At 41.8% G+C, this 25,920-nt stretch overlaps 1 protein-coding gene across 1 annotated transcript in view; it reads right to left on the bottom strand.

Annotated features, from left to right (window-relative positions):
* Window positions 1–19,288, bottom strand: part of fgf11b (fibroblast growth factor 11b) — a 48,771-nt gene extending 29,483 nt beyond the window's left edge. The window contains exon 1 of the mRNA XM_034177807.1: window positions 19,018–19,288. Within this exon, the coding sequence (XP_034033698.1) occupies window positions 19,018–19,210 (193 nt within the window). The 5' untranslated portion in view covers window positions 19,211–19,288. The remainder of the gene's footprint in view (window positions 1–19,017) is intronic.
* Window positions 19,289–25,920: the final 6,632 nt, after the last annotated feature.

Below are 25,920 nucleotides of genomic sequence, written 5' to 3'. Positions count from 1 at the left end.
AGCATGTTGTGACTTTCTTTTTGTTCCCATCGACCTTCCCTTTAACGTCCCCCTGCTTACACTGCCTTTGAATTTCTTCTTAACTTACATCCACCACATTACAACCCCTGGCAATAATTATGGAATCACCGGCCTCGGAGGATGTTCATTCAGTTGTTTAATTTTGTAGAAAAAAAGCAGATCACAGACATGACACAAAACTAAAGTCATTTCAAATGGCAACTTTCTGGCTTTAAGAAACACTATGAGAAATCAGGAAAAATAATTGTGGCAGTCAGTAACGGTTACTTTTTTAGACCAAGCAGAGGGAAAAAAATATGGACTCACTCAATTCTGAGGAATAAATTATGGAATCACCCTGTAAATTTTCATCCCCAAACTAACACCTACATCAAATCAGATCTGCTCGTTAGTCTGCATCTAAAAAGGAGTGAACACACCTTGGAGAGCTGTTGCACCAAGTGGACTGACATGAATCATGGCTCCAACACAAGAGATGTCAATTGAAACAAAGGAGAGGATTATCAAACTCTTAAAAGAGAGTAAATCATCACGCAATGTTGCAAAAGATGTTGGTTGTTCACAGTCAGCTGTGTCTAAACTCTGGACCAAATACAAACAACATGGGAAGGTTGTTAAAGGCAAACATACTGGTAGACCAAGGAAGACATCAAAGCATCAAGACAGAAAACTTAAAGCAATATGTCTCAAAAATCGAAAATGCACAACAAAACAAATGAGGAACGAATGGGAGGAAACTGGAGTCAACGTCTGTGACTGAACTGTAAGAAACCGCCTAAAGGAAATGGGATTTACATACAGAAAAGCTAAACAAAAGCCATCATTAACACCTAAACAGAAAAAAACAAGGTTACAATGGCCTAAGGAAAAGCAATCGTGGACTGTGGATGACTGGATGAAAGTCATATTCAGTGATAAATCTCGAATCTGCATTGGGCAAGGTGATGATGCTGGAACTTTTGTTTGGTGCCGTTCCAATGAGATTTATAAAGAAGAGAACATGTAAATTTCCACAGTCATTGATGATATGGGGCTGCATGTCAGGTAAAGGCACTGGGGAGATGGCTGTCATTACATCATCAATAAATGCACAAGTTTACATTGATATTTTGGACACTTTTCTTATCCCATCAATCGAAAGGATGTTTGGGGAGACACATAGGGTCAATGCCATGGCCTGCAAATAGTCCGGATGTTAATCCAATTGAAAATCTTTGGTGGAAGTTGAAGAAAATGGTCTATGACAAGGCTCCAACCTGCAAAGCTGATCTGGCAACAGCAATCAGAGAAAGTTGGAGCCAGATTGATGAAGAGTACTGTTTGTCACTCATTAAGTCCATGCCTAAGAGACTGCAAGCTGTTATAAAAGCCAGAGGTGGTGCAACAAAATACTAGTGATGTGTTGGAGCGTTCTTTTGTTTTTCATGATTCCATAATTTTTTTCTCAGAATTGAGTGAGTCCATATTTTTTTTCCCTCTGCTTGGTCTAAAAAAGTAACTGTTACTGACTGCCACAATTTTTTTTTCCTGATTTCTTATAGTGTTTCTTAAAGCCAGAAAGTTGCCATTTGAAATGACTTTAGTTTTGTGTCATGTCTGTGATCTGCTTTTTTTCTACAAAATTAAACAACTGAATGAACATCCTCTGAGGCTGGTGATTCCATAATTTTTGCCAGGGTTGTAGTACCATCATCCTTAAGTCCTTCCCCTTTGGCCACATTAATTTCTGACTTCTCGAACATCTTGAGTCTTTCTCTTGTGGCTCTAGTTGACACTCCCTCCCTCCCTCTCGGTGTCTCTGTCTGTCTCTCTGACCCCTGTCACAGTCAGTAAAGTTCTAATGGGAAGCTACCTAACACTGCACTATCTGATCAGGTGTTGTTGAGTAAGCAAATTTGTGGCCTTGGTCTCGTAGGGTCAGCTTAATGCTATCCTCTGCTGGATCTCTCCTTGTAACCCAGTCTGCTGCCTGCCAGCCAGGGCCCCCGTTTGTGCTCTGACTGCTGACTTGCACCTTCAATGCTTACTCCTATAACATACTACAGTAATCACCGTGCCAAATATCCCATTCAGTGCTACATGATGTCTCAGTGTACGCTATGCCTGCAAGCAGTAGCCTCATCATGCTGTTTCAACAATGTGATGTTTCTTGGTACGGCATTCTTTGTTTACATCTTTAGATCCATGCACACATACACAGTTTTGACCATGACTATTCAAGAATACACCATGTCACAGTTGTCGCGGTCAACATTGACCACATCCTGTATAAACATCAACTCACTCGACTTCAACCCTGTAACTTTATTATTATGTAGAAGATTCCTCACCATTGAGCCAAGAACCACCATGATGTAGTGTAACACCACCAACTACCTTTGCAACCTGTGGTATTTCACGACGTTAGGCTCAGTCAAGTGCCTGTTCTTTTGGCTCGCCTTCTACTTCTGTCCATGTCAGGATGTCTTGGTTGTTGTGTAGATATGGTGATCTTGCGGTGTCTCTGTTAGCAGCCATATCTTTGTGGTCATATACTAGGGGTAGGTCTTTCCATAGTTTATCCAACGGATTCTTGAAGCTGTTAATACTAGGCCCTGATAAAATGACATTTTGGAAGTTGTTCCACATGTCTGAGGTTCTAACTGTAAAGGTGTGTTTGGGCAGGTTGGTCCTTGGCCTGTTTTCACGACTTTCAAATGGTCTCCTTGTTGTGTGTTGGGGGGTGTGGCTGGATATTTTGGTGTTCTTTTCTTTTCTTTGCTCTCCAGGTGGCATGAGAACTGATTTGTCTGTGGAGAAGGTGCTGGCTGAAGAATCCTTCACCCTCATCAACATCATGTGTAGCACCTGTGAATGGTGCTCACATGCAACCTTGAAGACTTTCAGCTGAAGCAGATAATTGGATGGCGTTCTGCATTTAAGTCATGTGTGATTCAAGCAGAACTGCCGGAAACTCGACCTTGTGATGTTCGTTTGTGAGACGCTGAGGACCGCGCCTGGGTTTGACACATCGAGCCCGTGAAGCAAGGAAGGGTGAGGGACACATGCTGTCAGCACACATCAAAGGTGATTAAGTGTTTGACTAATTGTTGATAGTAATTTGGTATTTTGTTACGCAGTATACTTGAATTGTGATGAGGATTGTGCAGCTCGCTTCTCACTGCTGTGGCATGCGGACAAGTGGTCCTCCACCTGTTGTGAGAAGCTGCTCATTTGCATAAAGCTTAAAATACAGACCTGCATGTGTTGCTGATAGTGTGTGTCTTTTGAAGGATATTAGTTGTAACTGCTGACTTACCTTACCTCTTCTATGCTTCGCAGAGAGTCGGTTTGTCGTGTCCACCTGGGGGGGGGGTGTTTGGCGGTGGTAGTGGGTCCAGGAGCGCCGGGCTTCGATCATTTTGGGCGCTGGAGAGCGTGCCAGCCTTCACTCCACCAGAGGGACGCTATTTCTGTTTTTACACTTTTTATGCACCAGCGGGTGAAATAAATATATTGTTTTTGGAACCGCTTTTCTGGTTATTTGTAGCGCTGGGTTCCGTCTGACGCAGGTCCGCTCCTCAACCCGCGTCGACACATAACACTCCTCTTGTGTTTGGTGTTTGGTCCAAGAGTTTGATGAAATCACACACTTCACAGTCATATTTCCCAGACAAAATCTTGTATGTTTTAATCATGTCTCCATGGAGTCTATGGAATGCTAACAAAGGAAGTTTTAGTCTTCAGAGTATTTCAGGGTATGATAATTCCTTGAGACCTGGGGGCATTTTGATTGCAGGACGCTGGATGTTTTCTGTTTCTTCAGATATGGTTGGTAAATTCCAAATGTGAACAGACTAAGGCAGTGTATAAAAAATTGAAATTCTGAATATCCAGATATCAGAAAGTCCTCTGGATAGTACCGAGCACTCCATTAACATTGTTGATTTTATCACTAATATGTCAATCAAAACTAAGTTTATCCATCTTGTGGATGGATGGATGGATGGATGGATGGATGGATGAGATTTATTGTCATTGTCATTACAAGTGCAACAACAATGAGATTACGTCCACACTCACATTACCACAGACAAACAGCAATGAATTCACTTGTTTACCGTAATAATGGCACACATCAGACTTAAGACAACACATATACATTTGACATTATTTATGTGCACTAAACTTGAAACAGTCCATTTTCCAAATTGAGGTGATGTGAGTGTATGGTAGCCGCTGCAACAGGCGTCGTGCCGCCGCTAGCTTGGGGGGTACGGGGACCTGCCGGAGCTAAAACCGTGCAGCCCCCGGAGGGGAAAGGGATGGCATGGCCGAGATGGGGTGTGTGATGGGGGGCAGGAGGGGAGGTAGGAGGGAAAGTGGAGCATGCTTCAGGCTTTGTCCATGTGTGAGTCTGTCTGTCCTTGTGTACTGGAGTAAGAGAGATAAGGAGGCAGCCAATTTTCCCAAGGCCGCAGAAATTCTTCTGGAGGAAAAACAATGGGCATTTTATCCTTGAGAGGCTGATAAGCCTGCCGTGTTTGTGGTTGAGCAGTGAAAAACACTTTTTCTGCTTCACATGAACAAACCAAATCCCAATTATGAAAAATTCCCCATCCTCTAAAATCTTCACCTTCTCCTGCAAGGTACGCATTTGCTCTGAGATATTATCCAATTTGCGTCTGAGTTCAAGGGTTAACGCAGTCTGAGAATTCATCGCCTTGGTGGTTTTGGCGGCAGTCGTCTTGCCAATCTTCTGCTAGGTCAGGGCAGCACATAAGCCAATAAGTACCAGCCCTCCTACTATGAATCCAAATATGAATAAATCCTTGACGTCCTCCACAGAGAAAGGCGCAAAGCATGCGACCCGCCAAGTCTCCCAGGGGTCGAGAACATAGCCCGCATGGTAAGTTCCATCCAGGCATGCAGGGTCCCCCGGCCCTGATCTTCTTGTAGAAAAAATGGTGTCAATGCGTTCAGAGACCAGCTGATCAATTCCATCATTAATCCAATATAGTTTGAAGAATTCACAGCCTGATGAAGTAGGGACTTTGAAGGTTGGAGCAGAGATAGAGGAAAGAGGAGGAGATGCGACTGACCTCGCCAGAGTACCAAGCTGAGTCCTTTTCCTCAAGACTCCAGGAAGGTTGTGTAAGATGGAGCTACAAGGAAACAAGGATGTCCAGTATGCCACACAATTTAATATAAAAGTAGCATGAAATTGGTCTAGAACCCCTCAAATGACACAAATATCCAGATGGACAACAGTAAAAGTTCTGTGACAGCTTACTGCTGTTTTGAACAGTTCAAAACTGTAATGGTGGCATGTTGTGGCATCATCAAGACCCATCAAGACTACCCCCAGGGCTTGCCATGATTTGATAACCATGATGATGTTGTGCTCAAAATTTGTGGATGTGGTAAAGGTGCATTACATTCTGCACAAAGCAGTGCACAGTTCAAGTGTCAAAGCTACTTTCCAGCCAATGCAGTTATCACATTTTCTTCAGGCAACCAGATAGTTTAATTGCCAAATATAAAACTCTATTTCACCTTTAGACTGTACACTGTAGATCATCAAGACTGGGTCCAAAGTTTCCTTCTGGCTCAACAAAATCAGTCTGTTTCACAGACCAACTTCTAGCAGATTCTGCTCATATGATGTCCTCCAGTCTATGCTTTAGGAACGTCTCCCATGACCAATTTTTGGCCCAGATTCCCATCCTGATTCTAAAATTGAGGAAATGGGCCCAATTTGTCGAAATTATAGCCAAAATTCATACACAGTCAAAGTACCTACTATTTTATATCCAATTCAGTATGATTGTAACTTAGTTCCAACTACACCTGATTACGTACAATTCCCATTATACAATTTTTTGCACATGCCTGAAACCTTGCTTTGTCTTTTGCATTTTTGGCACACTTTACCAGAATGCTTAAATTTCTCAGTTAAAATCTCAAAAAATGTCTTTTGTTGAAGAGCACAACATGCGTTTTATGGGTTTCATGTGTTAGAGGAGGATCCAACTACGCCTATTATTTTCTCACCCCGATTAAAAAAAAAAAAAATCAGCAAGGTCCTAATTACTTACTTATTGTACCAGATTGTCCACTTTCACTGAAAAAAAGAACCATGATCAAAATGTCCAAATATAAACACAATTTTCATCGCATTTTATTACATTTTTGTTGCAGGTTGCACTTTTAAATCTATATAATGACAAACTGAAACTTGAACTTTATGTTTCTAATTGAGATATGTAAGAAAATTGTGTTATTTGGACACATTCTGATCATGTGCAACCGATATACATCTAAATCATGTAAATCCAACACACCTTCTTTCACTGTATGCAAGATTTTCCTCAGTCTGCATCAATTAAATCTGATTATTCACCTTTTTGGATCCAGATTTATCCCGATATCAATTTAAAAAATAAGTTTAAAACTTTCTGGATAGTTCACATGTTCTACAACACTACTTTTACAACTGATTACACCCGATTTCAGGCCCCTACATTTAAGACATTCGGTATTAACGATCGTAATATTTGCTTTAGTCAAAGCAGCAAGATTAGAAGCAAGGTTAGACCTTAGTGTGCGAAGCGCCTTGAGGCAGCTTTGTTGTGATTTGGTGTAATATAATTGAAATAAATTGAATATTAGTGACAAAGCGCAGCTCTGGTTGAGGCCAACAAGTGCAGCTTACTGCCAAGCACCTGAACACAGCTCTCGCTTTGTGAGTACAGAGATTGGATGGCCCTGAGATGGCACCTCCCACAGTATCTCCCGGGGTACCTGATCATACACTTTCTCCAAGTCCACAAAACACATGTAGACTGGGTGGGCATACTCCCAGGCACTCTCCAGGATCCTTGTGAGAGTGAAGAGCTGGTCAGTTGTTCCACGGCCAGGATGGAACCCGCATTGTTCCTCTTTAATCAGAGGTTTGAATATCAGCCAAACCCTCCTTTCCAGCAGCCTGGAGTTGACTTTACCAGGGAGGATGAGTAGTGTGATGCCCATGTAGTTGGCACACACTCTCTCTCTCATCCCCTTTTTAAATATGGGGACCACCACCTCAGTTTCCTTAGGCACTGTCCCAGACCTCAACGCAATGTTGAAGAGACGTCTCATCCAAGACAGTCCTTCCATACCCAGAGCCTTCAGCATTTCTAGACAGATCTGATCAACCCCTGGGGCCTTGCCACTGCAGAGTTGTTTGACGACCTCAGTGACTTCCACCAGGGAAATTGATGATGATCCCCATGAAGGAACTGTCATCTACAATCGATATATTGTTATATTTTTTGCTGTTACTCATTATACTTCTGTAGTATTACAACTGAGTAGTAATTCAGGACAGGTCCAGCTTGACCAAACCAAGAGGGTGATTATTGATTAATGACTATCCATTGATGAGTTGAATTGATTTGAAAAGAAGACACTGGTGCAGGTCACTGACAGTTTATATATATATATATATATATATATATATATAAACCTGATGGATTTGAATCACGTGTGCTTGCATGAGCAAACTGGCAAAAAATGCCCAGCTCTTCCACAATTTCTCGGATAGTCACACAACTGAAAAGCCACCGAAAGCCGTCTGAATCTTCCAAATGGTGGAAGAGGTGGGCATGTCACAACATGTCCTGTGAGACTTCAACACGAAGGCGCTTTTGCTCCGTCAGCTTCATGCCAAAGCCATCGGCATGAATTTCGCTGCAACTCTTTTCATGGCAAAATCTTCTGTCACAGTGGAATGTGCCGAAAAAGTGCTGATATCCACCTCTTCCACAATTTCTCAGATAGTCACATGATGGTCCCACATCACCACAGTGTTCACTTTGGAAATGATCCGGTCATTTCAGCATGTTGATGGCCGCCTGGAGCGTGGCTCGCTCTCCACCGTTGTGCGGCCGTCTTTAAACTGGTTGTACCACTCCTTAATCTGTGTGATGCCCAGAGGATCGTCACCGAAAGCCGTCTGAAGCTTCCGAATGGTTTCCACCTGGCTGTCGCCCAGTTTCTGGCAAAATTTGATGCAGTTGCGCTGCTCCAGTCGTTCCGCCATTTCCTTGCAAAGAAAAAACGACGAGAGACTCCACCCATCCTCACACAAAGGCTGCTTACCAGCAAATGACACAAAGTTGGCTCATGCAAGCACACGTGATTCAAATCCATCAGGTTTTTGAAAAAAATAAAAAGGTCAGATACTTTTCTAACAGACCTCGTATACGTATATTTCTTTCTCTGTTGACCAGATTCTGACTTGAGCAGGACTATTGTGAGGGACTGTGTAGGACAGTAAGAGGAGGTCAGTGAAGCTCGGTCAGGCAGAACAAATGGGGCATGTCCTGCTGTTTGCCTGGGCTGTCTCATCCACACAGTAAAATCTGCAGTGCTAAACTAACACTGCAATGAGTGCAGATGGCCCCATTTAAAATAGTGTTACATCAACTTCATCATGATGTCAAAACAACTCCAACATGGTATTAAATCATCTCTATCAACACTAACCAGTGACCTAAGGTGATAAGTGGCTGTCTTTGGTACCAGGTGTCTTTGGAAGATCTTCAGGTATCACTGGAATGACTTTATATCAAACAAGTGGTTATTAAGAGACATTAAGATGAGGAGAGTGACTTGCATTATGAGGGAGTGTCAGCTACGACGCTGTGGTCCGTTTCTCTGCATATCATCCAGCACCCAGGTGCCTGACTGTTGAGGACCACAGCAGCTTGAGAAGGTTAAGGCGATGCCCACGTTTCACCTGACTGCAGTAGATACAACCCCAATTCCAATGAAGTTGTGATGTTGTGTGAAATGTAAATAAAAACAGAATACAATGATTTGCAAATCCTCTTCACCTATATTCAATTGAATACACCACAAAGACAAGATATTTAATGTTCAAACTGATAAACTTTATTGTTTTTGTGCAAATATTTGCTCATTTTGAAATGGATGCCTGCAACATGTTTCAAAAAAGCTGGGACAGTGGTATGTTTACCACTGTGTTACATCACCTTTCCTTCTAACAACACTCAATAAGCATTTGGAAACTGAGGACACTCACTGTGAGTGTCATGATTGGGTATAAAAGGAGCATCCCCAAAAGTTTCAGCCATTCACAAGCAAAGATGGGGTGAGGATCACCACTTTGTGAACAACTGTGTGAAAAAATAGTCCAACAGTTTAAGAACAATGTTTCTCAACATTCAATTGCAAGGAATTTAGGGCTTCCATCATCTACAGTCCATAATATAATCAGAAGATTCAGAGAATCTGGACAACTTTTTTCACGTAAGCAGCAACTTCGAAAACCAACATTGAATGCCCTTCAATCCCTCAGGCAGCACTGCATTAAAAACTGACATCATTGTGTAAAGGATCTTACTGTGTGGGCTCAGGAAAACTTCAGAAAACCATTGTCAGTTAACACAGTTCGTCGCTACATCTACAAGTGCAAGTTAAAACTCGACCATGCAAAGTGAAAGACATACATCAACAACATCCAGAAACGCTGCTGCCTTCTCTGGACCCAAGCTCATTTGAAGTGGACAGATGCAAAGTGGAATCCACAATCTTGTGCTTTCTGGCACTACCCAAAGTGCAAATCATTGTATTCCGTTTTTATTTACATTTTACACAATGTCCCAAATTCATTGGAATTGGGGTTGTAGATGGTTATTTTAGAGACGTGGGAATGGACCAGTTGTCTGCCTGGGTGGATGCCATCCAGGACCCAAGGTCGTTCCGTGGCATTGTGGATGCAGTAGAGGGTCAGCACATGCTCCCAGACCTGACTTGACTTGTAATGGTGTTAAATCAACTCTATCAGGGTGTAAACTAACTCAACTAGTGTTGATTAACTTGTTTTAACATGGTAATAGACTTGATTTAACACATTTTAAATGGGACCACATACACTTGTAGCAGTGTTAGGTTTCTTCTCAGACATCCAGTGCTTCTTTGGTAGTGTGAAATAACTTAATTTGTGACTATACAAGCTGGTGGAGAATCTGCAGAAGCACCACTGACGGTTGCTCGGCTGCAGATGATATGGTCATGTTTGTTATTAAAAAAAATAATAAATCTCTATTAAAAAACCTTTATAAAATAATGCTTCTCAATTAAAAAAAAGCTCTTGAAATAAAATTCAGTCATGTATGTATTGTAAATAATTGGAACATCTGTTGCATAAAAGTGGGATTCTAATCAATGAAAACACATAATATAGACTCAGCTTTCCTCAAACCCATAAAACACACAAAATATATGCTTCTAGTCATAATGCCAGAGTCTTAATCCCTCTTAAGTCTTAAAACAAACTATATTTATTGACACTGAGATGGCAGAGCATTTTTCCTCTCCAATTGGAAGATTAGTTTGGGGCTGGTCACCTGACCCTGACTATAAGACGATGCTGCATTTTCACCCCTGACATTGTAGTAAATGTGAGGCATTATTGTAAAGCACTTTGAGCATTTGATGCAGATGGAAAATTGCTATATAAATGCAGTCCATTTACCAAGTATTTCCGTAGCATTTTGAACTAAAATCCACGTAGCATTGCAGTGTTTTTGCTACATTTGTGAAGGCTGAAGGTCATCTATACATTGAGCAAAGAGTAGATTTTTGTAGCCATGGACCATCTGTACCTTGTGATCTGTATTAAAAAGCAAGCAGTAAAACTGCCTTGTACAACTTACAAGGATTCTGGTTTGGTCTTCAGGCTTTGTCCTCTTAGACATCTGGAAGCAGCTGCTACCCATCTCTTGCTTTTCTGACATTAGCCCCAAATTTAATCTGAAGAACAATATCAGGAGTAACGCCCAGTCCACAGACATGCACAGTCATCATAAAACAGGTTTTCTTTCTCAATACAGGTACACAAGAAGGACTCACAGTCACAGTAAGAAATAATACCAGAATCATCCACAATACCAGGACAAGTCTTCAAAAAGCTTCCGTAGACAGAACATATGTCTTTTATTAGTAGACTTGTTGGCATTAATAATATTTTCCAACAAATCATGACGATGGAGACAGAATCTTTGTTCAATATGAGTCCTGAGAATTTCATGTCCTCAGTCAACCTGCATCACCAGAAGAACATCTGGTCTTATTATGTAAGCTGACCATGTCACAAATGCAGGGACTGTCTAGTCTGTGCAGAAATGATCTAAAATAATGTTTCCAAAGATTAAGTCTGAACAGCAGCAGGGACCTGAATGTGACTGAGCAGAATTTGGTATTTTTAGCTAATGCAAAACCCATCTGTATGTCAGGACAGTCAACATGGCTCGGTGCCTCCACCACATTATGGATCTTCCCTAGATCCTGGAGCTCAACCTCCCAAGTAGACAACTGCTCCATTCCCAACTCCAGAAAGCAGAAGATGAAGGACTGCATTTCTGTAGCACTTTTCCATCTAGCATGTGAGGGGCACAATCTTGAGAAATGTTGGTTACTAAGAATGTAAAAGATGGAGAACCATGCCCTACTTTTTCTGTCAGGCTCAAAACTTCTCAGTCGCTTCTTGTATGTTCAGTGCACTTTGCAACGATGCCTCACATTTACTTCCTGAGCCAAGGCTAGTGTAATCGGATGGCAAATCTTTGTCGCCACTGCCATGGTGGGGTTCAAACACCAGATTGCTTGTACTTGAGACTCTACCAAACTCTATGGGTCTACAAGGTCAGCCAAAGGAGGATTCCCCGCAAGAACATCTTCTCAATCTGGGCTTCACCTTGTTACACTAGTACCCATCTTTACAGCTGAGTGGACTGAGACAATCCAGAATCAGTGTCTTGTTCAAGGATACGGGTAGCATAACCGGGACTCAAACCCAGGTCTACATATTGGTTAACATCCACTGAGCTACTTGCCGTCTATCTCCTGCAGCCAGGTCATACATGGGCTTGTCCTTGTCCTTTTTCCAGTTGTCGTACAGCACAATAGATCAGGCTCAGTGCACCACATGACCAAAATACCAGAGCTGACATTCCCTCACAATCAAAGTACTACACTTCCATCTGAGTCTCCCAAAGTGTCTATGATGGCACAAGTTGTGACACCAAATAATGCAATAAAACCTCTAGAGTACGTGACAACATCTACTGTACACCAGTTGTTTTTGAATGACGGTGCTCTAATGAAATACAAATCTCTGCTCACAGTCACTCTTTGCCCATCATTCTCACATTCACTCTGTTTCTCCTCAAGCAGAAAGACACTCAAATGCACTTTATGTTCAACAATCAGCCATGAAAGTCAAATCACACAGCTTGTTCATCAGGCACGTTTTCCTCAGCAACATTCCTGCAATGTGCATAATTTACATGCCACACTTACTAATTGTTCAAGGGTAAAGGCAAGAACATTTCAGAGTTATAAATTAAATATATCAGCAGCCTCCAAATTACACCACAGGGGGAAAAACAAAAGGCAGCGACACAATCTGGTACTTAAAAAGAAAACTGGGTAATATATCAATGCATGGCAAAAAAAATAATTCAGAAATTATACAGAAAAACTCACTTTTCTAATGTTTTCCATTTTTCTTATTTTAATATTGCAATAATTCCAATCAGACTTTGGGAAAGTTTTACACAGCAAAAAAAAAAAAAAAAAAAAAATCATAATAATATACGGTTATTAACATGTAATAAAGACATCAGGACACACATTATACTTTCAGACACATTGTAAAGATTTTTAAATTAAATATGCGCATATATGTTGCACAATTTTTTGTATGTATCTTTGACAGCATGTGAGTAACAGATCATTTTTGAGGCATTATGAAGCAAATCCCAAATTAAAACCATTTTCAAAACTATTCAGCATCAAACAGGAATGTTTGCACACAAAAAGGTTGCACTTTGGCAAGTAGCTAAGCTAGTTGAAAATATATGAGAGGAATCCCCCACCGCAAATTTAACTGTGATGGTAAATGTTTGTTTTGCAAAGGAGATTATTTTCCCCTCACACATGTGTCTCTTTGGCTAAATTCACATTATTGTCAGAAATCCACCTACCTGTGATTTCTCACTGATTTTTTTTTTTTTTTTTTTACAGATTTTACACACACACACACACACACACACACACACACACACACACACACACACACACACACACACACACACACACAGCATCTTCGAGACAACAAATATTACTGTGTTTACATTAACAATAGAAGTGGCCGTGAACTAAATTTCAGCAGTCATGCTGACCGAGATAAATAATCAATCAAATCTGATTTAGATGAGGGCCATCATGTGCAAAAGAAAACACAAGAGAGTTTCACGTGTTCATACTCAGTGTTGCCACAGTTACTTTGAAAAAGTAATCCAATTACTGATTACTCCTTGAAAAAGTAACTTAGTTACTTTACTGATTACTCAATTGTAAAAGTAACTAAGTTAGATTACTAGTTACATTTTTAGTTACTTTCCCCAGCTGCCGACAACAACCCACGTCAACATGACAATGATACCTGTTTTGCCAAAACTCACTTTATAGTCACCCTTTCTTGACTTCAATGAAAATAAATACTTGTTTTATAAAAAGTAAAATAAAGACCTCTTTCTTGACCTCATATTTAACTGTTGACAGCACTGTAACAGTAAAACTTGCAATTTCAAACCTACATTGTTTATAAATGTAACTATTAAATTCTAACATTTTTCTAACATTTAAATTCTCTCTAAACATTTTACTTGTCGAAATTATTATTATTTTAAGCAATATTAGTAGTTGTAGTAAAAAACGGCTTCAAAACTGGACCTTTAATCTAGGGGTGTTGGGGGGCACATCCTTGCCCCATGCCCCCATTCCACCTGGATTCGCCCCTGCTTTGGCATTTGAGCACAAAGAATGGATAACATTTATTTATGCAGAAAACATGACCAGGTTTACAGGTAAGAAAGTTTTATTGCGTTTTCACATCATGTGGTCCTCAGTAAGAGAGTTTAGGTGTATTTGAGTGGAAAATAGTGGTTAGTTGTTGACGCGTCGCGGAGGATCAACTGTTTTAACGTGCAGATACGGAGCGGCTCAGCTCAGCTCTAAATAAAGGAGGAAAAAAAGTATAAAAATGTCTTTGTAAAGCTCAGTGCAGGTGTGCTGATCACCGCGCTTTAAGAGGTGAGGACGAGTCGAGCAGCTGCAAAAAAAACAAACAAAAAAAAAAAACGTGGATGTAAAGCTCACAGCTCATTTAAAGTTAAAATTAATTTTTTAAATTAAATTTTAATTTAAAGTTCAGTCGAACCCAACCAGTCAAACTCAGCCACATGGGGTGTGCAGCCAGTACATTCTGAGTGCCGGTCCCAAGCCCGGATAAATGAGGAGGGTTACGTCAGGAAGGGCATCCGGCGTAAAACAAGCCAACCCAGCTATGCAGACTCAGAATCGAATTCCCATACCGGATCGGTCACGGCCCGGGTTAACAACGTCCGCCATCGGTGCTCTTGCCCAACAGGGTGCCGGTGGAAATTGGGCTACTGCTGGGCGAAGACGACGACGAAGAAGAGGAGGAGAACGTTGCCACGAACAGTGGGAGAAGAAGAAAACTAGAAGGGTGGAAATGAGAGTGGGGACTTTGAATGTTGGTAGTATGACTGGTAAAGGGAGCGAGCTGGCTGATATGATGGAGAGGAGAAAGGCAGACATATTGTGTGTGCAAGAGACCAAGTGGAAGGGAAGTAAGAGCAGGAGCATCGGCAGTGGGTACAAGTTGTTGTACCATGGTGAGGACAGGAAGAGAAATGGTGTTGGGGTCATTTTAAAGGAAGAGTATGTTGAGTGTGTTGGAGGTTAAGCGAGTGTCTGACAGGGTGATGAGTGTGAAGTTGGAAATTGAAGGGGAGATGATGAATATCATCAGTGCATATGGCCCACAGGTAGGTTGTGAGATGAAGGAGAAAGAAGATTTCTGGAGTGTATTAGATGAGGTGGTGGAGAGTGTGCCCAAGCATGAAAGAGTGATGATAGGAGCAGACTTCAATGGGCATGTTGGTGAAGGGAACAGAGGTGATGAGGAAGTAATGGGTAGATATGGTATCAAGGATAGGAATGGGGAAGGACAGATGGTAGCTGATTTTGCAAAAAGGATGGAAATGGCTGTGGTGAATACCTACTTTAAGAAAAGGGAGGAGCACAGGGTAACATATAAGAGTGGAGGAAGGTGCACACAGGTGGACTACATTCTTTATAAGAGATGCAAGCTAAAAGAAATCACAGACTGTAAGGTGGTAGCAGGAGAGAGTGTCACTAGACAGCATAGGATGGTTGTTTGTAGGATGACTTTAGAGGTAAAGAAGAAGAAGAGAGTGAGCTCAATAAAGGATCAGATGGTGGAAGCTGAAGGAGGAAGACTGTTGTGTGAAATTTAGCGAGCAGGTGAGAGAAGCACTAGTTGGAGGGGAAGCAATTTTGGACAACTGGAAAAGTACTGCAGATGTGGTGAGGGAGACAGCTAGGGCAGTACTGGGTATGACATCTGAACAGTGGAAGGAAGACAAGGAGACTTAGTGGTGGAATGAGGTCCAGGAAAGCATAAGGAGAAAGAGGTTGGCGAAAAAGTTTTGGGATAGTCGGAGAGATGAAGAAAGTAGACAGGAGTACAAGGAGATGCGGCGTAAGGCGAGAAGAGAAGTGGCAAAAGCAAAGGAAAAGGCATATTGCGAGCTGTACAAAAAGTTGAATAGTAAGGAAGGAGAAAAGGACTTGTACCGATTGGCCAGACAAAGGGACAGAGCTGGAAAGGATGTGCAGCAGGTTAGGGTGGTAAAAGATGCACATGGTAATGTGCTGACAAGTGAGGAGTGTGTGCTGAGAAGGTGGAGGGAATATTTTTGAAGAGTTGATGAATAAAGAAAATGTGCGAGAGAAAAGGCTGGATGATGTGGTGAGAGTAAATCAGGAAGTAAAGAGATTAGCAAGGAAGAACTGAGGGCTGCTATGAAGAGGATGAAGAGTGGAAAGGCAGTTGGTCCAGATGACATTCCAGTGGAGGCATGGAAATGTCTAGGAGAGATGGCAGTAGAGTTTCTAACCAGATTGTTTAATAAAATCTTGGAAAGTGAGAGGATGCCTGAGGAGTGGAGACGCAGTGTGCTGGTTCCTATTTTCAAGAACAAGGGTGATGTGCAGAGCTGCAGTAACTACAGAGGCATAAAGCTGATCAGCCACAGCATGAAGTTATGGGAAAGAGTAGTAGAAGCTAGGCTTAGAAAACAAGTGAAGATCTGTGAGCAGCAATATGGTTTCATGCCGAGAAAGAGCACTACAGATGCAATGTTTGCTCTGAGAATACTGTTGGAAAAGTACAGAGAAGGACAAAAAGAGTTACATTGTGTGTTTGTGGACTTAGAAAAAGCTTATGATAGGGTGTCAAGAGAAGAGCTGTGGTATTGTATGAGGAAGTCTGGAGTGGCAGATAAGTATGTTAGGGTAGTGCAGGACATGTACAAGAATAGTGTGACAGCGGTGAGATGCGCAGTCGGAATGACAGACTCATTCAAGGTGGAGGTGGGATTACACCAAGGATCAGCTCTGAGTCCTTTCTTGTTTGCAGTGGTGATGGACAGGTTGACAGATGAGATCAGACAGGAGTCCCCATGGACTATGATGTTTGCAGATGACATTGTGATCTGTAGTGAGAGTAGAGAGCAAGTTCAGTCTAGTCTGGAGAGGTGGAGATATGCTTTGGAGAGAAGGGGAATGAAAGTCAGTAGAAGCAAGACCGAGTACATGTGTGTGAACGAGAGGGAGCCCAGTGGAATAGTGCAGTTACAAGGAGTAGAAGTGAAAGTAGATGAGTTTAAATATTTGGGGTCAACTGTTCAAAGTAATGGAGAGTGTGGTAGAGAGGTGAAGAAGAGAGTGCAGGCAGGGTGGAGTGGGTGGAGAAAGGTGGCAGGAGTGATTTATGACCGAAGAATATCAGCAAGCATGAAGGGGAAAGTTTACAAAACAGTAGTGAGACCAGCTATGTTGTATGGTTTAGAGACAGTGGCACTAACAAAAAGACAGGAGGCAGAGCTGGAGGTGGCAGAGCTGAAGATGTTGAGATTCTCTTTGGGAGTGACAAGAATGGACAAGATTAGGAATGAACATATCAGAGGGACAGCTGAGGTGGGACGGTTTGGAGACAAAGTCAGAGAGGCGAGATTGAGATGGTTTGGACATGTGCAGAGGAGGGACCCAGGGTATATAGGGAGAAGGATGCTGAGGATGGAGCCACCAGGCAGGAGGAGAAGAGGGAGACCAAAGAGGAGGTTCATGGATGTGCTGAGAGAGGACATGCAGGTGGTTGGTGTGACAGAGGAAGATACAGAGGACAGGGTGAGATGGAAACGATTGATCTGCTGTGGCGACCCCTAACGGGAACAGCCGAAAGACAAAGAAGTTCAGTCGAATCCCAACCCCCTGCCCACGGACCAAGTTTAATGCTGCTATCCACCCACAATGCAAAAATAATAGTAACGCACAGTGACATTTAAAAACTAAATTAAAAAAAAAAAAAAAAGATCTGTACCGAGTGCACTGAGGAAAGAAAGCAGATTTCAGTCACTTCATGTGGTAATGTGAATGTAGCCTCTGTTATCTCAGTTCTGATTTGGTCTCAGTTCTGGTTATATGGTTGCAGTGAGAACCATCAGAAACTGACTAACATGAACTGTTCAGAAAAAAAAATAAACAGATACAGCATCAATTTCAAAAAATCAGTGTCTGGTCACTTTAACCAGTATTGTGAATGCAGCCTTTGTTTGATTCATATTTTTTCTTCCAGTAGGCTTAATGAATAATGACCTTTTCCGGAAAAGCTGATAAAATGTTTGAGCGTAAATAATCTGAAAAACATTCAGTTATATTTTGGAGTAAATTCCAGAACTTTGTGTTTCTTCTCATCTCCTTTGATTCATCCTGTCTGTAGTCACTTAAAATTCACATCGCCTCACGAACGATAATAAATCTCTTTAAAATGATCAGGATCTGACTTTTCAATAAATCCTAACAACATCAGTGATCAGATATGAAGAACCACGTCTTCAGTACCACAGCTGCATTTCACAATCTGATTTTCCAAACTCACACTCAACCAACAGATTCTTTACTTTGTGTGTGTGTGTGTGTTTATGTCATTGTGTGTCACTGCATGCTGCATAAAGTGAGTGGAGAGGCTCAAAACTGAAAGTTCCATATACTTTACACAAGCAAGTCTTTGTCAAACATCAATAAATGACTTCAAAATGGAAATTATTACACAAAAAAAAAAAAAAATCAGCTTTCCCATATATTTTTCATAGTGAAACTGCATAAGGTTTATTTTTGGATCTGCAATTTCAAATTTCTTTCATTTTGTTATTATTATTATTATTATTATTATTATTTGCATTTTGATGCAAAACCTGTGCAAAAGCTGCCTGAACCTGCCAGGATCAGGGAGGATCCACTGGTCCTAACCTCTTTATATTATTTGATTGTGTATATTACAACCCCAAACTGATTTTAAAGTTAACAAATAAATGTGATGCTTTAAAATAGCGAACAAACCAGATCCAGATTTGTTCAATTTACAAAAATAAAACATGATTCTGTTGACCTACACCTGTTGTCGATAAATCTGCTGAATTGAAAATCAAGAAATAATGGAAATTCACCATAATTAAATGTTTTTTTAATTGTCACACTTTTGTAACATAACTTAATCTACAACATGTAGTCTACCAGAAATGTAAAAACAACTTCAACATGCTCTGCTTTTCATGTGATCCTTTACAAAGTAATTTAAGTTGGAAATTTGCAGAAAAAAACGGAACGTATATATTCAAAAAGTAAACATTCTTTATTTAATCTTCAGTGAATGAATAAAATAAAATGAAGTAAATTCTATGTTAGCATTCGTGTTAGCACAGATGCTTTAATGCATGAACAGGAAGCGGAAGTAGAACAGAAAGCTGACACCAAAAGCACGCAGTGACTCACCCGGTCTTTTGTCGTTTCGACTTTTCCGACCCCCGCACAGTCGCACTTTGGAGATGAGGACCAGAATCTGTTTCTGACACAAGGACTTGTTGCTCTTAGGACACGGCTTTCGCTTGCTGGCTACTGGTCGGTTGGTTTGGTCATCTTTAACCGCCCGTTTCTGTCTGATGAGAGAGCTGGCGAGAGCTGCCATCTTCCCACCCCCCTCACTTTTGGGAGGGGGGTGTTGTCCTTCCTGCTGCCCTCTTTCTTGGTTCGGGTTTTGCTTTCTTTAAACACGAGAGAAGGATGGAGGTTTTGGAGAAGCTTCCACAGGGGAACTCTTGTGTCCAAGTGAGTGAAGACTTGAGTTTGAAGCAGCAAATTCACCTGCAATCCGGTGTTTAAAAACTCCAAACTAACAATTAAAATAAAAACAGCAATAATGGCACCGAAAAGTGCCTCAGTCACACTTTGAGTTTAATCCAAGTCTGCATGACTTCTTAAAAAATCAGATGTGAATATCTGTCATATTCTAGCCCACTTCCCCACTCATCTTTCTGATGAGCCTTCCCCAGTATTCAAAAATAGACTAGTTTAAACTGATAAGAAAAAGCAAAAACAAGATTAGATTGTTTTACATATCCCAGTGTCAGTTTTGTCCACACGGGTCCAACTTTGCCTTCCATTTAAATGTGGCAGCATGGAATAACCAGCCGAGACCCCACACCGTAATCCAGCCAACTTAAATCCAGAGGTAGAACAGCGGTTGGAACATTGGCGCTATTTGCGGGACTGAAGCCGGGAATGAATCGCAGACATGGATGTGGACAGAGTCAGACTCTTCTTCTGCCTCAGATGACATCCTGCGTTCCCACAGCCCTCGCTGAACACTTCTCCCCTCCTCTTCCTCCCATCCAAAGTCAGCGTGTGGTTGAGAGTGCGCCTGAATTCCAGCAACCACCATCAGTAGAGGTGACATTCATGAGAGAGAGAGAGAGAGAGATTGTGAGAGTGAGCAAAAAAAGAGTGAAGGAGGCAGGATGGTGGGAGGGACGGAGAGCCTGTGATGTAAGAGAACGAACCAGACTGGGGGGGAAAGAAGCAAAATGTGCACAAGACAAATCTCTGCTCAACGAGGTGCGATTTCGTGAGTGTAAAGTAGCACCTCCAGCGATGACCCACAGTCATTTCTGAACAGGCAGGCGGCACCGAAGGAAGGCGGCGAGTGAGACCATCGCCACCCTGCTGTGACACCGAGCAGAGATCACAGTCCACACTGCCTGTCTGTCTGTCTGTCTGTCGTCCATACTCATCTTCATCTTCCTCCCTGACACACATCATTCTTCACGTCTTCCTATAATTCCTGTCCTTGAGCTCCAGGTGAAAAATGGAAGCAGAAATCAAGTGTTGTCACATCTAACACAGCTGACCGCCGGCTTACATTAACCCCGACAACAAACTTGGACAAAATGCAGTCGACAGCTAACCCTCACACACCACTCCTGGCATCTGCAAAGTGACTCGCCAATGCAAATCAGTATTTTACACATTCCTGTGTATCCACTCCCGAGAGGCGGTGTGCTCGGGTCAGTTAAAGTTGCCCTAATCGAGTTTGATGAAGAAGCCAGAACGCTTGGCCTCAGCGTCGCCTGGTCTAAGACATGCACACGCTCATGCATATTGGAGATGGACCAGATCCTCCACCTTTTGGCTCAACATTTTCCAAAATTAGGCGACCAAAAACCAGAGACTGACTAATGATGAGCACTGACACCTGCAGTCATGCAGTCACTGTGGAGACCTCTATGGAGACATCTCTCACAGGAGGAAAGCTTCATATTTACAGTGACTCAGTGGTGTCAGCCCACCTGTATAGATTTGACACTTTGGTGGACAGGATCAGTGGCATTGATTGAAGGCGTCCAGTGGCTCGTGCCTTCCACCTGCACATCCAACCCAGTCCATCCTGGACTTTGATTCCCATCAGGCTGGTTCGAGATGGAACTGGACCAAAGATAGCAGTTGGCATAAGGTAGACCTAGTAGGCACTAGTTAACCTGTGCACCATTTGCAAGAGGACAAGTTTAACTCCCAGTATCTTGGATCTACTTTAACCAAGGATTGAAGCACTCAAAAAAAGAAAAAAGAAAAAAAGAGAGAGAGATACAAATGAGGTTTATCTTGGATTCCTCTGGTCTGACATGAATGAAAACCCCACAGAGGAGCACCTCAGTCACATCACATCATCAGTTTTCCTGTTAAGATCAAACTCTACAAGTCATCGGCATCTTCCATCGTCCTCGTAGGCGTGTCAGAGCTGGACCTTGACAGATAGTTTTCAAAAGACTTGTTGCAGGCAGCTGCATCTTCTTTGCAGAACGCACCGTTGATAAGAACAGTGACTTAATCACAGACTAAATCAGCATTTTATGCAGGAAAGCAAGAACCTTTCCTTGCTATCATCAAACATGGGATGGACCACAAACTTGTCATGACTCCCGGTGGAAGGCCATCTTCCAAACCACAGTCGAGGGCGAGCAGGAGCCAGACAAGGGTTAACCGTGAGTAATGCAGACCCCTGACAACACAGTCCTGGATAGTAGTACAGTGACCGCCAAACCACGTGATCAGATGATAAGAAATCCAGCCAGCAGCTTATCAGCTTTATGGGCAAACCAGAAGCAACTTCACTGACATCTTGACTGATAGAAGAAAGTCAGCACCGTTGGACTGGATTGAAAAAGTCTCCACCCCTCAGACTCAAGCAAATTATATGACAGCTAACAATTCCACTTTTATTTAACAGACCACATCTTTCTTATAAGGTAACTGCCCACCAAACCTAAAAAAAAAAAAAAAAAAAGCAGATTTAATTTCACTGTAAGAATGAAGATGAAGGTCACCAATGATTGACAGGTGGTGGTGGTAGAGTTCAGGGAAATTCACATACAATAAAGCAATTTGTATTGACATGAAAAACACAAAGTTTTTTTTCTCCTTTAAGAAAAATTTCGTTGCTGTGCATTCTGCACCGTCCTGTTCCATGCACTCATCTTACTGCGGGTTCAGAATCAATCTCCTAATGGATAGCACATTATATACACTGCCAAAAGTTTGACTACTTCTTCCTCTCTTCTATGACACACCAAGCTTCACCAGGAGAAAACTAATTGAGCTTCTTGGACATTAAATGACCTTGAATTTAACAAACATACCCATTATTAAGATCTATTTCAGGCAAAAACTAAAAATATTTGCCGTAGGACTTGTTAAGGACATTTTAACGTCTCCACAGGAGCCAGCGGCTGCTTAAAAACAGGTCTGTGACAAAAAAAAAAACCCTCAAAGATTTTCATTCAGATCCACCTTTAAAACCGGAAGACATTCATAACGCTTCAAAAAGTTTGATTTAATACCCATCAAATGTTTGTATTGCATTTTGTAGACATTGTTCAACAATGATACAAAGTTCAGAGCACAGTGTTTGAAGTGTCTCTGCTGAAGAAATCCAGACTGGTAGATGTGTCAAAAAGTTCATAAAGTGAGGAAGCATCATATGCTATTATGTATATCAATTTTGGAATAAAATCATAAGGTGTTCATAAATTATAGTGTTGGGAAAAAAAAACCTGATGGATGCACACGTGGACAAACAAATCACAATTTTATATCTGCTGTGCAAGCCGATTGGCCAGTGGGGGAAAATAACTAGTGTTATGGATAAGACGCGGATTGAGGAGCGGTCCAGTATCTGACTGAACCCAGCATGAAATAATCAGAAGCAGTTCCAAAAAGAAAACATTTATTTTTCTCCCTTTGTGCTATACATGAAATACTAAATAATTATAGTTCTGGTGAGGTGAAAAGGCTGCGCGCTCTCTCAGCGTCTCAACAGTCGGAGTCCGAACGTTCAGGACTCAGGAGTTCCACCAACACCCCCCCCCCCCCCCCCCCCCCAGGTGACTTTCCCAGACTGTACTCTGCAAAGGAGGAACAGAGATGAGATTATTCAACACTTATTACTACAAAATATTGTTTAGAGGCAAACTTATCAGCTACACGTTTAGGTCTGGTTTCAAACTTAGTTCAAAGAGGCTGCTGCTCACAGCTAGTGGAGGATCATTAATCCGCACGCCACTGCCGTGAGGAGCACGCCAAACAATTTCCACCAATAATTACTTATAGCTGCGTATAAACGCCAATTTACATTCACGGATAAACTTTTCAGAATATTCACCTCTGTCGTGTGCTGACAACGTTTGCCTCTCACCCTCGTCCTCCTTCACAGGCGCGATGTCAGACTCTGAAACGGCCCTCAGCGTCCCCACACGGTCGTCACAAGGTCGTATTCTCCGGCAATCTTATCCAACTCACTGCTGGTTTAAATGTAGTTCTTCATCACTACATTGGTACCAGCTGGAAGTCCTCAGATCTGCACGTGAACATCACAGGTGTCGTGGATTGTCCTGATAGAGAGCCGCACGAGAATGCAACAGGTGCAGCCAATCATCGTAACAGAGGAGAGAGACTCTTCTGCAGCACATTTTCCTCAGAGAACAGCCCCAAATCACCTGGGAAGGAAAATAAACACAAAACAACCCAACCTTGTCCAGCAAACCCCCCCCCCCAACACACAACAACTAGTGCAAAATTGCTGCTGTTTATATATATACTCAACAAAAATATAAACGCAACACTTTTGGTTTTGCTCCCATTTTGTATGAGATGAACTCAAAGATCTAAAACTTTTTCCACATACACAATATCACCATTTCCCTCAAATATTGTTCACAAACCAGTCTAAATCTGTGATAGTGAGCACTTCTCCGTTGCTGAGATAATCCATCCCACCTCACAGGTGTGCCATATCAAGATGCTGATTAGACACCATGATTAGTGCAATGGTGTGCCTTAGACTGCCCACAATAAAAGGCCACTCTGAAAGGTGCAGTTTTATCACACAGCACAATGCCACAGATGTCGCAAGATTTGAGGGAGCGTGCAATTGGCATGCTGACAGCAGGAATGTCAACCAGAGCTGTTGCTCGTGTATTGAATGTTCATGTCTCTACCATAAGCCGTCTCCAAAGGCGTTTCAGAGAATTTGGCAGTACATCCAACCAGCCTCACAACCGCAGACCACGTGTAACCACACCAGCCCAGGACCTCCACATCCAGCATGTTCACCTCCAAGATCGTCTGAGACCAGCCACTCGGACAGCTGCTGAAACAATCGGTTTGCATAACCAAAGAATTTCTGCACAAACTGTCAGAAACCGTCTCAGGGAAGCTCATCTGCATGCTCGTCGTCCTCATCGGGGTCTCGACCTGATTCCAGTTCGTCATCGTAACCGACTTGAGTGGGCAAATGCTCACATTCGCTGGTGTCTGGCACGTTGGAGAGGTGTTCTCTTCAACTCTATGCGAAGGAGATGTGTTGCACTGCATGAGGCAAATGGTGGTCACACCAGATACTGACTGGTCCCCCCCCCCCCCCCAATAAAACAAAACTGCACCTTTCAGAGTGGCCTTTTATTGTGGACAGTCTAAGGCACACCTGTGCACTAATCATGGTGTCTAATCAGCATCTTGGTATGGCACACCTGTGAGGTGGGATGGATTATCTCAGCAAAGGAGAAGTGCTCACTATCACAGATTTAGACTGGTTTGTGAACAATATTTGAGGGAAATGGTGATATTGTGTATGTGGAATAAGTTTTAGATTTTTGAGTTCATCTCATACAAAATGGGAGCAAAACCAAAAGTGTTGCGTTTATATTTTTGTTATATATATATATATATATATATTATGGTCCATAAAATCAGATAACAAAATAGGGAATAATAGAAAAAAATATAATAATAAATATAATAAATAATAATAATAGAAATAAAATACAAAAAAATGATGCAGAAATAATAATCTATAATAACAAAGTAATTGTAGCGATAATAATGTAGTGATAATGAATGTAGATGAGTATAAAATACACACAAATACAGAATAGGAGTCAAAATACAAGGTGAGGGGCGACTGAGAAGTATTGAGTCTGACCCAGAAAAAGTAGGGCCAGAGAGAAACCAATATTCCTGTCAAGAATGTCTGAAATTTTGACTTACTGGGTGTAATGTTGCAGACACAATATTTCAGTGAAGTAAGTAGGAATTCTGTTGTGGTTTCATCTTCATTGGACTCAAAATGTTTCCATCAGCCCTTGTAAATATCACCAATGACACACTGACCAGAGGTGGTAATTATACTGAAGAAATGGACATTCTGCAGAATGAGGTGACTGTAGCATCAGTATAAAAACAACACACTGGGCCTGACCTTTACCCAGTACAAAGGTGAGCACACCATAACACAAGCATAATTTTTAATTCCACCCAGCAAAAATTCTGATTTTAACACCTGGCACCCACGTTCTTTAAATACCAAACATACTCAACTGTGTACCTGCAGGCCTGTTTGTCTAAAAATGAGATGTGACCAGGTGTGTTAAAGGTGGAAAGTCATTATGAGCAAGCAGAAAGAATTCACATCACTGACCAGCAGAAACCTGGTCCAAAGTCCAGAGCTGTGGATCCCTGGTAAATTAAGAGCACAATAGTGAGAAACCTTCACATGTTCATGGTGCACATACACCGTGCACACAGTGATGCGCAACATCGCATCATAGCACATCATGAAACAGAACTGGAAAAAATTAAGTAGAAGTAATAACTAATGGAAAAGCCAAAACTTTAATAACACTCGCTATGGTGAATAACTTTTGGTTTCAGCTTTCAAATGATGGACTTAAAATGAAGTTTGAAATGAAAAACAGACTGCTCATGAATCATCTTTAATATGCAAAAGACTCATGTGACATACAAAAACACATTACAATCAATCACACACTACAACATACCACAAAAAGA

The sequence above is a fragment of the Thalassophryne amazonica genome, chromosome 9, assembly GCF_902500255.1.
Source record: "Thalassophryne amazonica chromosome 9, fThaAma1.1, whole genome shotgun sequence".
Taxonomy (NCBI): Eukaryota; Metazoa; Chordata; class Actinopteri; order Batrachoidiformes; family Batrachoididae; genus Thalassophryne; species Thalassophryne amazonica.
Note: the sequence above shows the minus strand (reverse complement) of the source record. Positions and strands in the feature narration are given on the sequence as shown.